Source organism: Fundulus heteroclitus, chromosome 12 (genome assembly GCF_011125445.2).
Source record: "Fundulus heteroclitus isolate FHET01 chromosome 12, MU-UCD_Fhet_4.1, whole genome shotgun sequence".
Taxonomy (NCBI): domain Eukaryota; kingdom Metazoa; phylum Chordata; class Actinopteri; order Cyprinodontiformes; family Fundulidae; genus Fundulus; species Fundulus heteroclitus.
Genome location: NC_046372.1, coordinates 37368904 through 37386468, shown reverse-complemented (window position 1 = coordinate 37386468; position 17565 = coordinate 37368904). Strand labels below are relative to the sequence as shown.

Below are 17565 nucleotides of genomic sequence, written 5' to 3'. Positions count from 1 at the left end.
ACACAAAAGACTAAGAAGAAATGAGTATCTTCGATAATACATTTATTTTGATCACACACGCACACACAGTGTAACAACTCAAGTTTTGGAGATTTGACAAACACGCTTCAAAATAAAAAAGTGAATTGAAAAAAAAAAAAACTCTAGCAAGCTTCTGTTAACACATTTTCACAAAAGACAAAAATTGTTAAAACCCAATGTCCTATCACACACACAAAAAAAATTTCAATAAACAATTAAAACTCAAATGCATCTAAACAATCATCAAAAAGCAACATTCACAAAGATAAAAAATAGTGTGCACACAAGCATGAGTAATTTTACATGCAATAAGCTCTGAAATGACTGGACTGCTACCTGAGGAAACACTGGATTTGTTCATTTTAAACAAACAAAACCTCCACTTAATTTCAAAAGAGATGTAGTGCATTTTACAATATATTGCATGGTTTAGTCTTTAAGACTGGCAGTCATAAAACAAATACTCTATGAGCTCAAAGGACATTTTTTGTTTCAGTCACATCCATTTTGTCCACTATATACAAAATACAGGCACATTTTCTTAATATTGCTACACACTCGCAATATTTGGTCATTTCATCCAAAAATATTCACACACCTGTTGACGTGAACATTTGTGAACAAATAACAAAAAGATTTCAAACATAGACACAGTCCTGACCTTTTTTTCCCCCCTTTCCTTGCTTAAAAAAAACAACTTACACCCCATGCTAAAGAACACATTTCTAAACTGAACGTAAATGCATAGGAAAGAAGCACACAAAGAAGACATACAGCCTAAAATTGTTCCCACAATATGTACTTAAGAACATAAAGTGGAAAAATTCCCCTTTTTTCTGGTGTTATATTGCAGTTCAAGACTGGATAGTAGGATAACATTAGATCCTCTTGTGGTCATTTCTCCTACATGGGATCAAAGTGCTTGTGTGTTGAATGAACCGTTTACATTCGGGGGAGATCATGTCTGCAAAGCTGAAAGGCGTCGCTCAATGCACTTCTTACCTGGAAAGATTTGAAACAAACAATGATTACATGTGAAACACATTCAATTGTGGTCTAATTTAGCAATATGATCAGCTGTATACTGGCTGTTGGTGCCCACGCACATTTTTCAATGCTGTCGATGTCCTTTTGCTCCGTGAGGATTCGGGACAGACCCTCCATCAGCAGAAGGGCTTTGTTGTAGCGCTGCACTGACGCCGCACCGTGGTGGAACATCTCATCCAACGCAGCAGATTGGATCTGAATATGATAATCACACACATTTGAAGCGCTGATATCAGCACGCCTTCTTGACACATAAAGGACAGACGTGAGATGAGCATAACATGACACCGTGAGCTCACCATATGCACGGTGTGGCCGTAGATGAGCTTCTCTGCTGTGAGGCTATTGAAGCGGTCCATGAGTTTCTGTTTGTCAAGCAAGAAGGTCTGTAGCCGATCGTTCAGGGAGCGGCAATAGGTTACACAGTTCTTGTACAAGCTGTTGAGCTTCCTGATCACTGCAAAGATATAAAAAATACATTCAATTTTAGCATTTTATGTATTGTTTAAAAATATAAATTCAAGTGTGTTTGATCAAATGTGTTTAAATTATTCTATTGTCTCTAAGCCCTGTAGTGTGGTGTTAAACACAGCAAATAAACAGCCTTGTAAGAACATGATACAAGCTTAAATACTATTAGAAATAGTCTTTATGCATGCATTATTACTTGATTGTTACACAAGTGTAGCACCAACTGAATTTGAAGAAAATCCTAAATATTAAGTTCTAGACAATTCTGCTTGACATTAACTCTGTCTGCTTTTCCCCCACATCAAGGTATGCTTAAAACACCTTACCATCCAAATAATGAGATTTTTTCTTGATGGACTTTTGAAACATACTTAAGAAAAACTAACGGTTTTAAATTCCTTTTTAAATCCCGTACTCACCTTGTTTGACTGACGAAGAGGTCTGGAGTTGGCCATGTTTTATGTTTTCCTTTGCAGTATGCAGTGCAGCAGACAGGAACTCCTCAGCTTTCATATACAACACTAACTGCTCTGCATAGCTGGAACAAATCAAGAGACATTTGTTAAAGAGGAAGCTTAAGAGCATAGCATTACTTTAAATGCTAAGGAAACATAACCTAACCAGTCGCCGCCTGATATTTATCTTGCATTTTGATGAAGCAAAAAATGTGAAGCTCCAGCTAATGTTGCGACTGATCTTTCTTGGAATTCAGAGCTCAGATGCGGGAATGACGTCACACCCAAAGCAAATGCGTTTTAGCTGCAAGCCCTAAAACCGGTGGGATCTGCCAGTTGTCTTAATGCCAGCTACTAGCAGCAACACGTTCCGATAACAGTCTACTATTTCTCGCCATTCAATGCATTCAAACACTAGAGGAACATCTTCACAAGTAGTTGTATAGCAGCGTGTGCCATGAGTTATCTTCTAATAAATAGCTTTTACCTGCGCCTTTAAATGTGTTTTATACGGGCAGCAGCCATATTGGAGCCTAAACTCGGGGCTGCTTAGAGACCCGTGTCTTTGCAGTGATGAGTGAGTAATTGGTTCCTTAAAACCCATGGTGCTTTCTATTTTTAGTTGGAAGAATGATGTTCTGAGCTCCTTATTGGAAAAAAAACAACAACACTGCCACCCCAAAATTGGAATTGCAGCTTCCATCTTCCAAGTCTAATTAGAACACATCAAAAGTTTTAAACAACTCATTAGTACCTCATCACATCAACAAAATGTTTGGCCAAAATATCCCCCAAAAACACTGGCCTTGAATGATTCGATTATCATTTAGGGACACAATTAATACAAATCTAGATTAAACTGTTCCATTTATGTGTGACTTTATAGCATAGATAATCTATCTGTAGTAAGGCTTAAAATTCAAAGGTTATAAATACTACTTTCAATTTTAATTGTTTCCTTTTAACAGTTTCATTAAATCTCCTCAAAGCAGCATAATTACGGTGATGGACCTGTCGTACACTGCCTTTTGACTTCATACACGCAGTGAATGGCACCATGTGCAACCCTGGCAGTGTCTTACAGTTATTAATTCAACCTGCTTCTTACCTCCACTCTTTACCCAGAAGGCTGATCTGATCTGTCACAACGCTCTGCTCTAAAAAGGAAATATCGGGACTGCAGATGTCATCCAGTGCTGGGCCTTTGGAGGAAGCCAACTCCATAACACAGGTGACAAAAGCCAGAGTGAAGCGTAAATCACTCAGAGCATCAGTGTGAGCCTGCTGTGAAAAAAAAACAAAAACAAAACAGTGGACTCCATCAATACTAAAACTTCAGATGTGGAAACAGTCATTTCTTTTAGAAACTCATGCCTATTTGTCTTTACCTCCAGCAGTGTGTCTTCGGGGAGCTCTGGAGGGTGGAAAATCAGACAGCTTTGTGGGATTGAGTCCATGGCTTCACTCTCGCTGTTTCTCCGGCTTCCTCGCTGGAGAGGGCTAGCGTTCAGCATCCAGCCCGAGTTAAAGTAGGTGGGGGAGCCTGCAAGTCAGGCAAAAGGCACGTTTCACGATGGCTGGCAGGAAATTTGAGTTATGTACTAGCAGTTACACCTAAACCTGCACCATAACCTGCCCAAAGAGAAAGCTTGAATAAATTCAAATAATCAGTTATCAGAGTAGTAAAAGAAAAAAAAAGAAAAGAAAACCCCTACATGAGAGAATTTTAGAAACCACCGCATCGGGAGGACTGCTTCCTTGTGATGGAGAACCCATGGCAAAAACTGCAGGAGGCGGGCTGTCTGAGAACTGAAACGCTTTATAACATCCAGTAGGTGGAGCTGTAGGGATAAAACAAAAAAAAAAAAAACAGTTGAGCCAGAGGGGCAGAAACCCTTAGAAAGCAAACCAGAAAATCAGATACAGCAAACGTCGACCACATCACATTAAAGTTTGGAACAATGTTGTAATTGAGCAGACAATATTTCAGTAAATTTGTTCTCAACCACAAACCGCTGGTACTAGTGATACTTTGTTGTTTTACCTGTTGCGTCGGCGCTGTTCTCCCAGTTGAAGCACCGATCGCATCCTTCTTCAAACAGATTAGCTCCGAAGGCCGCTTTCAGCAGCATGTCAGAAAGCCGGCCGGTGCTGAGGGACCTGAGGATTTGAAGCAGACAAACGCGTTGCTGTTCAACATACCATCTTTTAAGATGAATATGAAGCTATTCCAAACGTGTGTTTAGTTTAGAAATTGTTTTTACATTATTATTTAAACCCTTTTTTCCACCTATTCAAATCAAATATTTTTCACCTAGTGCCCTACCTTTTAAAAGCACCCTTTTTATTGCCCGGCTTCCTGTTGACGTTGTTGTGGAAAGCAGGGGACTGATCGAAGCATTGCGGGTCAGGCACTGTCCTGGTTCGGCCTGCCTTTCTGGGTTGAACATGCTGTTGAAAAAGAGAAATAGTTTTACAAGATCTTCCATTAGCCTATATGAGCTGGGCACTGAGGGTCTGTTACTATATTACTATTTTAAGGCCAGGCATAACCGACAAGTAGTCTGGGAAACATGTAAACCCAAAGTAAAATTAGGAATGTTTACCAACCAATAGAATGCATATTAATGGCCTTTTTTGGTGTTTAAAAAAAAAACAAAAAAAAAAAACATCAGGTTCGGTACATCTGCTCCGATGCTTAAATGGGGATGAACTTGTTCTTCATTTTCTGGTTTTGTTCAAAACTACTACATCTATCAAAGCAACTCTAGCATATCTTTTTTTGTTGTTGTAATAATCCTTAAAAAAAAAAAAAACAGTTGGAATGGACAGCTGAGATCTATAAAAATCAACCTTAGCTGCGGGAGGTACACATCTAGAAAAATGGGTGAAACAAAATCACATCCGGTAATTTTATTTGCATAATCCTTGGAAATGAGCTGACCTTGTCGCTTGCAGTGACTCGTGCATCAGGAGACCCAGTCAGCAGTGCAGTTCGTGAGCTGAGCGGGAAAGCCTGCTCAGGGGTCTTTGGGGTCATTCCAGCTGAAGCAGAAAGGATCGCATAACTCCTATTAGATCATTATGTTTATTAGATGAACTCTGTTTTTCCTCATATAATTCAGCCATGACGAGCATAAGGTTGTCTGGTAGATGGAGCAAAAAAATTGGATGCGTCAGACTCAACACAGGGAGAAGTGAAGATTTTATCACCCAATGAACCCTGGAATCAACCTGACGTCACAAATTATTCTGCCTCAATTTATTAGATTGCGACAAATCTGTTACCACCCAAAATGTGGGAACCAAGTTTGTGTTTCTGATAGAGATGAGCGACAAGGCATTTCATACAATCCCTTTACAATTCTGAAAATTAATCAGTTATTGTGCCGTGGTCTTTCCAGTTACCCAGCTTAAGTTACCCTTCCAATATCTACGAATATCTGATAACCAGTTGTTCTGGTTTTTACCAAGTTCATTCTAGTTTGATGCGTTTAGTGGAAAAAACAGCTTCATAATCTGAATTTATATAAATAACAATTTAAGAAAAATTCTCTCTTGCTTCTGCTCTTCTCTCTCAAAATTTCTTCAAATGTGTTGCCTATTTTTTTCTTGCCAGCATATCTATAGAGTATCGACTTTCTGTGCAGCACTGGGGCCTGATGTAACTTACAATACTGCATGCCATGTTTGAAAAACCCTTGTTACACACCAGGAAAAAAAAAGATGCAAAACTACCTGGTGGGGAGAACTGCTCTGGTTTTGCTCCTCCTTTTGCCAGTTTTGGGAAGTTAGAGACGACACCTGGACAAGAAGCTCTACGCCGTCCACACTGCAGGGGCGCTGCCCTGATTGGATAGAGGTTCTGTGCCATGCGGTGGTAGTTTTGTATCTGAGTTGGGACAGGAATGGGTACCGACGGGCTGCAGTTACGGCCATTTAATGCAACTTGATTGCTGTGTGTGACACAGAGGAGCGGGGAGTTAGGATGGATTCAGGGTTTAACCCCACAAAAAAACAGAACATACTACCAATTTAGACCTGCTTAGTTTTTCTTTTACCTAATGGCCTTGCAGGGAGAGTGCAGCAGTGAAGGAGGCAGCGATGTCCTTCTTACACATCCAGAACCTCTCCTGGTCAACTGAAACCTAAAAAAATTGCAAGTCTTGATTAAAAAAAAAAAAGACCACGTATAATGTTTCCTGACATTAACAAATACATTTCAGATCAGATAACTGTACAATGAGGGTGACTCACCCATTGTTTTTCAAGCAAATTTCAGTGGGTGACCCATCTTCCACCTCACTTAGGTACTCACCTAAGAAAAACCAATAAAACATGGACCGTCGGGACTAGCAGACAGAAAAAAAAACATGAAATTAAATAACCAAGATATCTACTCAGGGTTGCTCACATGTCATACTGGAAAGCTCAGCTGGCACCATTACGTAATCTTCAACACACGACGATGGGCTTCTACTGCCTTCAGTGGCTTTTGCTTTGCACTGCAGGCCAGCGGGGTCCTGTGTCGGCAAGCTGGGCTCTTTGGGCTGAAGCTGGTGCAGGTCTCCGTCGGAATGCTGAGACAGTAAAAAAACAAAAAAAACAATAAGACATACAAACAAAAAATTGGCATAATTATGCTTTACAGAATCTGAAAGGCAGTTGCCTGGTCAGAAACGGAAAAAATTAGATCTTTTTTCCGGTCACTACACGCACAACAACAGCCTTCGGTGTGGACGTTGTTACTCAGGGAAGACTCAGACTCAGTTTTTTTTTTGTATCAGTAAGAAGTTTAAAAACAAATTGAGACAAAGCAAAAAAGATGTGAGATGTTTATAGAACTTATGCTAATTGCTGCAGGGGGCGTGCTAGCCTTTGCTTTTCAACAGAGCGAGACTTCTACAAATAGCAAGAATCTGACTAAACATTCTGTTTGAATCTTTTGAGGATTTACAGACCATGTTGGATTATGAAATATTAGCAGTATTTAGAAATCTCACAGTAAGGGTAAGCATCTCGTTAAGGTTCAGGGAATAAACACAAAGACTGATGTTTAGAGTTAGTGATACTAACCTTACTAATCACACTAAACACAAATATAGGACGCTAAAAACAAAAATGTTGACTGTGAAAAATAATTAAAGTCAACATTTATGTTTTTAGCATCTTGAACAAAACAGTCAACCCCTGTTTAACTGCAGAGCTGTGTAACATTGACTGCTCTGGTCCTGTTATAAATAATCAATGACAGAAAGGATGCTTCAGGCTCCAGTCTAGCTACAATAAATGAATGAGTGACAATTTAAGGCATAGCAGCAAATCAGAGCTCTAAAATATACTGAGTGGATCTAGTGGATAGAAATGTAATATTCTGTGTGGTATGCAGTATTTTCTTTAGCTGTGACAATAGAAAAAAGAAAAAGTTAGTGAGATACAATCTGTTTCTCAGTTAAGCAGTAAATCAGGGATGCTTATATGCATTTCATATTACTATGGATACCTATATTTTATAACTTGGAGGATTTTACTGTAGTAGTACTGTTAGGTCAGAGCTCTATGAAATATGGTGGTCAGAAATCGGGCACATAAATCTCTGATTGGTGCATCTTTTATGACAGCGGAAAGCCACAGGAAAAATGACGTATATTTCTTTTAAAAGTTAATTTTTACTGAGAGATTTCTGTAAACCGGAGGACATACTTGTGGCGAGGCGAGCTGAGACGTGGAGGAGCTGCTGGAAGAGCTGCCTGAGCCAGAGATGGTGTCGGAGACGAGGGGAGAAGGTAAACCTGTCAAAAAGCGCACATCTGCTTGTGTTAGGAGCGGCGCTGCAGCAACTTTATCGGCACCACGGCAAGCGGCAAAGACTCACGAGGCGCGGTACGCACATTTCTTTGTCGGCGAACTAGACTCCAAGAACGGGTGGTGGAAGAACTCCTCTGCGGGTGCAAAGATTGACACGTAACACACAGGTTTCCCACTTAAAGAATGACTGTGAAACATTATGAGGCGCAGACTTACCAAATCTCATACGTTCCCTTTGGTTTCTCTGCAGAAGCCCCAGGAGCAGGTGCCTTAGGTTAGCCGAGGTCTCCTTTGGGATGCTGGAAAAATAAAACGTGTTTATGTCATTTCACTATTTACCATAGGTAGCTAGCAGAACAGCAGTTGTGAAGCCGAGGCGGTGCAAAGTAAAAGCAATAAGGTCACAGAGTTCATTTAAAATGATTTTTTAAAACGATTTTACATGGATTTTAACATATCAAGCCTTTTAAAGCTGTGTTCTGGGAACGTGTGCACGCACGCACTCATGCTAAACGCACGGCGCTTTGCAACGTTCATTAATTTAAATGCATTCTGGAACATAAATCATGAAGAAGATGGATGCACTCTAAGAGGAAGAAAGCAGTGGAGCCGCTAAGTTGTTTCTCCCCGTCCTGCCTACATGGTGACAAATATCTTAACGTTTAGATATTGCTGCTTCAGTCTGCAATCGTACGCACTTTAAATATGTAAATCCTCATTCTAATTGATGTCTTCGGCGCACAGGCTCTCGGCGGGATGACGCGCGCTGTGTGTTTATGTGCGCGCCGAGCTATGTGGGTCATGTGGAAAAAGATAGCTGCACAGACCATTACCTGGCATCTCGGAGCGGGTTATATTTAGAGAGAGAGAAGAAAACAAACTACGCCCCCTCGTACAAAAACACAGTCCATCTTATCACCGAGCTGTATCATTGCATAAGATAAGCATGGCTGCGAGCAATAACAGAACAGCGCTAACAAAGTAGGCAAACAGCCCATAACTCCATCTGGATTCTTTCCAGGTTGGAGTTCTTCAAATCATAAAAAAAAAAAAAAAAAAAAAAAGCAGACTTGCTGTTTGTCATTTTCTGTTTTCTGTAAGTACTTAATCAGATTTATTATTTCTACACTGAAAGGACACAAGATGTCCTTTATACATACACGGAACTGAATGGATCTCTGAGAACTTTCCATATCTGACGGATCCCATCAGGTGTCTGTATCAGTTTCTCCCACTTCAAGGCTATTTTTAGCGTTAGTGCAGGACTTACTTATGACCTCTAAATATATCTGTGGGAGCATGTGTCTGCAGACTTGCATGCACTCAAAACCTCGGTCACATATGCGCATACGTTGGTTATTTATTGGGAAAACTGAGTGCGGACATGGCAGAGTTTCCAGTAATGCCAGCGTCTGTCGTCTTTTCCGCGCATTGTGTGTGTGTGTGTGTGTGTGTGTGTGTGTGTGTGTGTGTGTGTGTGTGTGCGCAAGCGTTGGACTGTGCATCAGTTCAGGGGGGAAAGGTCCAGAAGACATGCAGTCACCTGGGTAACAGAGTTTCGTTGCTTTCATAGAACAGGCGGAGCTCTTGTGGTGAACTGGCCTGAACACAAAGAAAATAACAAAAATGATCTTTAAAATAAAACAAAATCAATAAAGGCTGGAATCACAGGGCACCTGAGATGCAATACAACACGTTCTGGCTCTGCGTGTTTTGATAAGATACTTTGCCCGGCAATGTTAAGATACGATAGCAATGCCACAAACTATGCGATGCAATATGGTACAGTACAACATGCAAGGATTCCATGCAGTATGGGACAATGCACTACAACACAACATGATACAATATGATGCAGCAGAATACAAGGCAATGCAATACTCAGGGATTTCTTTCATTTCAGAACGTCATTGTTTCCCAAACTAAAGTTTCTAGACTTTCCTGACAGGTTTATTTATTTCTTTTTCATTATTAACATCTGAGCACAAATGACTTACCTGGACAAAGCGTTTAGTTTTGCCGTCAGCTTTTCTTATCTATGTTTCACTAATCAAGGAGAAAGCTCAAGTTGGCTACTACTTTGGTACTATGGTAAAGCGCTATTCCACTTGTTTTTGGGCTTTTAGATAAACCAAGATCAGTTTTTATTTCCAGATCGAAACTAATTAGACTTAGAAGATTAGGACTAAACGCAGGTTATTCAAAGCACAGTTTCTGACCTCTAATATCGTGTTCCGTTTCTAAAGGACTTAGACAACTTTATTGTCATTTTGTATGTAAAGAGTGCATACAGAACAAAATTTCGTTGCATACAGCTTTCGACAGTGTAATGGGATTGCAGGTGGAGTGCTTTAAAAAAAAAAAAAAAAAAAAAAAGCTGCTTTGTATGGTGGTATCGGGATGAGATCTAGTATCAAAACCAAACGTCACGTTGAATCAACACCCACCCTCACCAAAAAAAAGGGTATTATGCGAATTAAAAGCAAACTCTACTCTTTTTCCAGACAATGCAAGAGTATGTTGGAAGCCTGAGTAGAACATGATGCAATTAAACAAAATATTTTTTGTTATTGCACTCTTAGGGAAATGTGAACGTGTAGCACTCTACTTTCTGCACACTATCAGTCTGGGACTACTTCTATCGAATCCATTTGAGGAGAGGAGGGACATTCAGCAGAACTCTCAAAGGTGATTGGGTGAAGCAACACCTGGTGCAACCTACCAAAATTTGGTTTTAGCCAATTACGGTATCAAATTAAAACGTGAGCAGCACGCGTGATGAGAAACTGTGACAAGGTATGCTAGTCAAAGCACTTCTTGCTGTTCTACTATCAAAGAAGAAATTGCGGAATCTTACATAACAGATGTGACAACAGCAGCTACGCGTTTGTCCTCCTGCGCCGCCATGTTTGAGTGTGTGGTTCAGCTGTGGGCTCGGCAGTGCTCTGGCTTTTGTCACAGCTGCATGTCCCGCCCTAAACCACAACACTGCAACGTGATTGGCCCGAACCGTTGTTGGTTCTGACACAAACGGTTGAATCCGGAGCGGTCCAAGATGGATTCTCATGTGTTTGTGAACGCACAGATAGCGCGAGAACTCATCTTGCAGGCAAGGTTAGTAAAAAGCCTAAATACCATTAATTACACCAAAGGAAATCTGTTAATAGTATGCTATCAATGGTATATTACATAAACAAAGAATATTTTTGCTCATTACATATTTTGTCCAATTTTACTTAAAATTCAACATCTTCAAAAAATATGAATCGGATGACACCTACAAGCTTTTATTCATTCGTCTTATTTACAATAATCACTGTGTGCACAAATATTCTCCAAACACAGACATCAGGTAAGTGTTTAACATCCGGGCAAGCACACACTGGAAGCTTTGCCAACTACGGCAGCTTCATAAATATCAGAAGCAGCAGCTCACTGCAGACTAACCCTTGGACTCAACACAACCCAGTGACCTCCCAGCCAGGGATAGAAACTAAACTTCTCTGTCAGTCTCAGAAACTGGAACAAAAAGAGGTTCAAGCAAAACATATCGCCTTGTCCTTATAGTGCAACAGCACTACGGATATAAAGAATAAATAAATAAAAAGAGGCAAAACTTGTGTCTGTGCTTAAGTTACATCTGAGACGGTGTGTAAACAACAGCTCCAAAGTATGACTAAAGCACCCACGTGAACAGAAGAAAGTAACAGGCGGGGTTGTGAAACACTGTTTACTCTGGGTTTAGAGAAGTGGCTCGTGGCCATTTCCGAATGCCCCCCCCCATAAATAAGGCTCATTACTTGGAAGCAGTCAAGCTCCTCCAGCATTTTCCATCTTACAACACTCATCCCATAGACATCTTGTTTATCATGCTTGTGCTATGGATCATCTTGTTGCTTTGTGTTATGAAAGAGAGACACTCATCAGCTTGAAGCAGAACTAAACCATGGCAGGGACCTAAGCGAGCATTAGCTGGCAAACCCAGGAAAGTAAAGCAGATCTAAATCTGTTAGTTCTCCCGTGTTTATGCTCCTTGAGGGTTTCACTCACATGAAAGGGGGCCTTTCCAGTCAGGCACTGGTATACGATAGTGCCTAGGCTCCACAGGTCGGCCTTGGCGTCGTAGTTCTGGGACATGATGACTTCGGGGGCCTGCGTTCAGACAAACAGCGTTAGCAGCGTAGGGACGTAGCGACATTGCGTACCGCCGGGCCAGGAGAGCAGAGAGCGAACGCTTACCATGTACATGGGAGAGCCACAGAGCGTGGCAGCCATGGCGTTTATCTGGAGGTGCCGCGCAAACCCGAAATCAGCTGGAGGTTAGACGAAACAAGGAGAAGGACGTACGGAGTTAGTGCGAGTCTGCTAGCAACAACCGAGTTCAAATAAAGCATTTTCCCGAACACATCCTCGGCTCGACAGCGTGGTGTGAAGCCATTACCGATCTTAATGCTGGTGTTTACAGAACCGGCCCTGCGCCCCTCCCGGTGGCAGAGTAAAATATTCTGGGGCTTTAGGTCTCTATGGAGGATGCCTTTGCTCTGCAGAACCTTCATGGCTCTAGCCATCTGCTGCAGGAAATACCCGGATGGTATCCTCACTAAGCGTCCCTTTGGCTGTCGAAGGAGAGAAAAACAAGCGTTACTTCTCTGTATATGCCAAAACTAGAATTATATTCACTTTGCAGATGACAATCAAGGTTTTCCGATATTTGAGCACATGCTCCATCCCTCCCAACACCTCCGTGTCATTCCACTGCAGCTCTGGGATAAGTGAGCGACAGATGGGCGAGGTCGTATGGGTGCTCCCTTAACCTCGCCAAATGTGAACAAGTGCTGCGCTGCAAATAGCCATTTATGCTTCATTGGTACGGGCTTAGAAAGTTTACAGGATAAAAAGGGAGTCACGGCGGTATAATTAGAACAGAGTCGCACATCCGTGTTTAAACGTGACCATGAACACTGAACAGGACAGTTTAACCTCATCCATGATGAGATCGTTTTTTAATAAAAAATAGTGCGGGAAATTTTTGTTGAGAGAAAAACTTTTAAGAAAGTTAATGTTGGAATGTCCCAAAGTGATGAGTGAAAAACAACCAAAAAAAAAAAAAAACAACAACATTAAAAGCATTGTTATTTACAATGCTTTTACAGTTTACTACAATTTACTTTGATTGTCAGATAATTGGCTAAATGTAGTAGAGATGCAACCAATGAACGGTTAGTGGCATATTTTTGATCTCCTGTCGAGTCGGATATCTCTAACAACCTTATTTAACAGCAATCCAAATTATTTTTCTCTAGCTGTTCTTCATCATTTAATACTTATATTATTAGAAGAGCCGACGTATCACCATATTATGTGAAAGAGCTAGCTCTGTAAAACAGGGTTTTAGTGATAAAAAAAAAAAAGACAAATTGATTACTGAGTTGACATTTTGAACAGTTTTTGCATCTCTTCCTCAGGATTAGCATAGTTAGGACATCTGAAACATGTGGATTCCCCACCCTTAGAGTGGCCACCCCACCTGGGGAGTGGTGGCCTAGTGGTTAGAGCAGCGTGCTTGCACTCAGAGAAGGATGCAAGTACCCGGTTTAAACCCAACTGCCCGCACTCTGGGTCCCTGAGCAAGACCCTTAACCCTAGATTGCTCCCCGGGCGCCACACATGGCAGCCCACTGCTCCCCAAGGGTGATGGGTTAAAAGCAGAGAACAAATTTTGTTGTAATGTATGTTGCAATGACAATAAAGATGATATTACTATTACTAATATTACTATTAATCTGAGATTTCCAAATGGATTATATGACTGAGATATCAAAAGGATAAAACAGGTTGGTATTCAGTTTAGCCCCCTGCTGTCTGCTGAAAGGTCCCCTCACTCTATAGCAGCCTGAATGAATCGCTGACATGTCGACACGTTCTACAAAACACTGTTAACTTTCAACAATTTGTGTAGCGCTGATAAAATCTGGACCCTTTGCTTTGTGTTTTGACAAAGAAAGGAAAGAAAAACACTGTGTTTAAGCATTCAACTCTGTGTTTTGGCAGACTTACTTTGAAGATACTCTGCCAGGTCGCCACCATTGCAGTACTGAAACCAAATCACAGACAAGTCTTAACAGAAGCCTTGACACAGTGCTACAGCCCCCTCCTTTTTTTTTTTTTTTTTTTTAGAAAGGGCTATTTGCATTTCAATCTGACTCATTCCACTCTCCACTCACCTCCATTATGAGATAAATACACCCTCCCATCTCCTGTTGACAAAGAGAATACAAATGATCAACTATGTGCCTTTTTTCCCCCTCTCTACATCTGTAAAGATTAATAACGGATCGGACGGATGAATAAACAGACAGAGAGCGTGCTTTATTCATGGATGGAGAGGGGAAACTATACAGTCCACCGGCCTCTTAGAAGCCACGCTGACGTTTATACAACAAGTGACAACACCTCCTGTGTCAGACGGAGCTTTCTGGCCTGCCACCTGACAGCTTCTTAAAATTCTCCACCGCAATAACAGTGAACTCAGGAACCTGAAACGAGACCCAGCTAAAGCTGGCGTCCGGCGCTGAGCGCTTGAATCATCCAGGACTCTTTCCCAATTCGGCTCCCCTCTTTATTGCCATTACGTAAAAAATATAATAAAAAATAAAAAAAAGGCAGCAGGGCGGTGAGGCGATATTGATTGACGTTGAAGGGGGTGGGAGAGAAGTTTAGGGTTTCAGTACAACATGACTTGAGGGAAACGCAACGAGTGGAAAGACGAGCTAAACCAACACGGTTGAAAGCGCTTTCCAGGGAGTCCCGATTTAAGACGTGATCTCCACTTGCACAAGGGTTAAAAACAACCTCATGGCCGCTAAGGTTGAAAACAAAGACCGAGCCGGTGCGCCTCTGCTCCGGGACTCTGTTTGATAAGCCATTGTTTGACCTGCTGCCCCCTGCCATCTGTTTGACAGTGTGGGAGATCAGCTTAGCCCTGCCTACTGTCTGGCAGGTGTCAGTAAGGTGATAAGAGGAAGGCGGCGCACACGCAGAAGGGCAAACTGGGCTTCCGACAGATGGTTGCCGTTGTGCAATATGTGCGACCTACCAGCCACGTGGCTTTGACAGCAACGATAAGCAGTGCAACAGCCTCACAACAGTCTAAAGAATTAATCAATCAGGATAAAGTGGCTCTATACTTTCGGAAGCAACCTGGATCAATTCAGCCCGGCCACGGCATAAATAAGCAGCAGGCAGAGCCGGCCCAAGGCACTGGCAAACCAGGGGTCCCGCATCACCAGCAGGGGGCCCCCCCAAGAGCACTAGATATATCCAAGAAGTGAGATTACTGAATGTATGACTAAAAAATCTGTATCACATAAAAAAAAACAAAAAACATCCTTTTTGATAACTTTGATCCTATGCTTAGCCTATGCTTACATCTGACATATGTAAACATCCATCCGTCCATCTATTGGTCGTACCCGCTTATCTGTGCGGTCACAGGGCAAGAGGCGAGGCCGTGAGAAAGCACATTATCATAAATACTCCACGTGACTTGACTTGTGAGATTTAAGCGGTGCAGATTGGGCTGCATTGTTTTTCATGTTCTGTTTCTTTCCAGTCACTATACCAACGCCTGATATAATGTTATTATACCTGCATTACATAATGAGGTATGGCGCTCATGTTCAGGCATGGGGGAGATTAAGCAAGTGTTAAATGAGCTTTGATGGCCGATCACAGTTGGAGGGTTACCAAGACAAGTCCTGTTTAGGGGGCCCCTGTCTGATGTTAGGCCGGCTCTAGCAGGTTTCATCACGTGGGAGCCAAGGCTCCCGACACCACGTGTTTTTAGGGACGAAGGTGAGAATGGGCAACACCATCCTTACCTGGTAGTCAAGTAGCCGGACGATGTTCTCATGTCGGAGTTCCTGGAACAGGTTTAAAATACACTGTTGCTGTTAAAGCTGTAGTGGAAGACAAGACACAGAAATGGGTACATGGCATCGCATTTACCTTTAATATTTTGATCTCTTTCCCAAGCAAAGCCTGGGATTTGGAGAGGTTCTTCTTGTTGATGCACTTCACAGCAACCTCCCAGTCCCGTTTCTTGGAGAGCAACAAAACAAACAAAAACAACAGGCGTTAGCAAAGTGAGGTGGGAATAAGTTAAAAAAAAAAAAAAAGCCTGAGATGGGAAAGTTACCTCTTTGTGTCTGCCTTTGAACACAACAGCAAAGGCACCGTGACCAATCAAGTCTTTCCGGTTGAACTCAAACTTTCCAACAGACTCCATGGATGTGCGCTTTGATAAAACCAGACGGTGCGGAGTTTCAGGGCAGCTTGGAGAGAAGGACTTGGCAACTGGAGCGGACACCGGCGAGTCCCGTGTCAAGGGCGGAAAATGCCCCCTTCACGTTTCATTGGCTTCATCATGCTGGTGGAAGTGGTCGACAACAACATGACGACGTACAGCCGTCAACACACACAAAAAAGGAGTAACAACGTGTAGTAGTAAACAGCAGCGTAGGCGGATAAAATGCCAGCGGTTCACCGAGGCAGTGTCGTCCGCTCCTGTGAAAGCGTCTGCCGATAAAAGGTCGCCCCTGTGCAGCCTGTGTGTATGCTCGTTTGTATTTAAACACTGACCTCACACATTGTTGTGCCTCTCACCTCTCCAACCATCCGACAAGTTATTCTTGCTTCATGATGCGCATGCGCAAACACACGAACAGGCTTTTTTTTTTTTTTTTTTGCTGGCGGTGCTTTCGCTGTCAGCTCGTAAATTCGAACTTTCAAAGCTACCTTCGGCTGTGACTTATTTATATGCGGGCGCTGTGAAGAAGAAAGAACTGTTTGGCGTTTTGAGCCTGCCACAAGCCACTATATGAAAGAAACCCTGTCCCCCCCTGAACTGAACAAATTAAATACAGCTACGTAATAGGGCTATATTGGTTCCAACGATTAATTTCTAGTTGTTTATTATACCAGATGAAAGGGCAGGTTATTTGTCATGTCATCCAGAATTTACACTGTACAATAATTAAAATGTAATGAACATGTAAATGAAACGTGATGGATGCATTTAGACCCCTAGCAAACCGCCAAAAGTTGATCCTACTGGAAAAGGGGCATACAGCCTTGCTGAGTCAGCAGGGTACTTTAGGCAAGGCAAGTTTATTTATAAAATACTTTTCAGTAACAAGACAATTCAAAGTGTAGAGAATCACCTGTCGCTGCATACAGACTTTGCAGCTGGATGCGGCGATCTATACCACACTGCACATCTACATGAGTCAATTCAATTTATCTATCTATCTATCTATCTATCTATCTATCTATCTATCTATCTATCTATCTATCTATCTATCTATCTATCTATCTATCTATCTATCTATCTATCTATCTATCTATCTATCTATCTATCTATCTATCTATCTATCTATCTATCTATCTATCTATCTATCTATCTATCTATCTATCTATCTATCTATCTATCTATCTATCTATCTATCTATCTATCTGTCTGTCTGTCTGTCTGTCTGTCTGTCTGTCTGTCTGTCTGCATTAGGGACATAGTTAACCGTCATAAAAACAAATTTTTCCTTCTTAGACATTACTTTTCCATTATTACTAGTCAATATTTCAAGATGTGGTCGCTGTGACTCTTCAGCCCCATTATGGACACATTTTGAGGCTCCTTTATTATGATTATAAAGTGTAGTTCTAAAGAAACCAATAGCTGTATGTTAATCAGATGTCCCCAACACTA

At 41.6% G+C, this 17565-nt stretch overlaps 1 protein-coding gene across 1 annotated transcript; it reads right to left on the bottom strand.

Moving 5' to 3' along the window:
* Positions 1-25: 25 nt before the first annotated feature.
* Positions 26-16510, bottom strand: ulk1a (unc-51 like autophagy activating kinase 1a). Its single transcript, XM_036144552.1, is given in 27 exon segments — positions 26-1023; positions 1128-1263; positions 1368-1525; positions 1959-2077; positions 3103-3278; positions 3383-3537; positions 3710-3835; positions 4039-4154; positions 4321-4445; positions 4939-5039; positions 5733-5950; positions 6056-6142; positions 6252-6312; positions 6409-6574; positions 7698-7786; positions 7886-7936; positions 8019-8101; positions 9346-9404; positions 11853-11954; positions 12042-12115; positions 12244-12382; positions 12384-12418; positions 13860-13896; positions 14027-14059; positions 15683-15724; positions 15810-15902; positions 16000-16510. Coding segments are annotated over 27 exon segments (2715 nt in total). The 5' UTR covers positions 16090-16510; the 3' UTR covers positions 26-979.
* Between the last annotated feature and the right edge of the window lie 1055 nt (positions 16511-17565).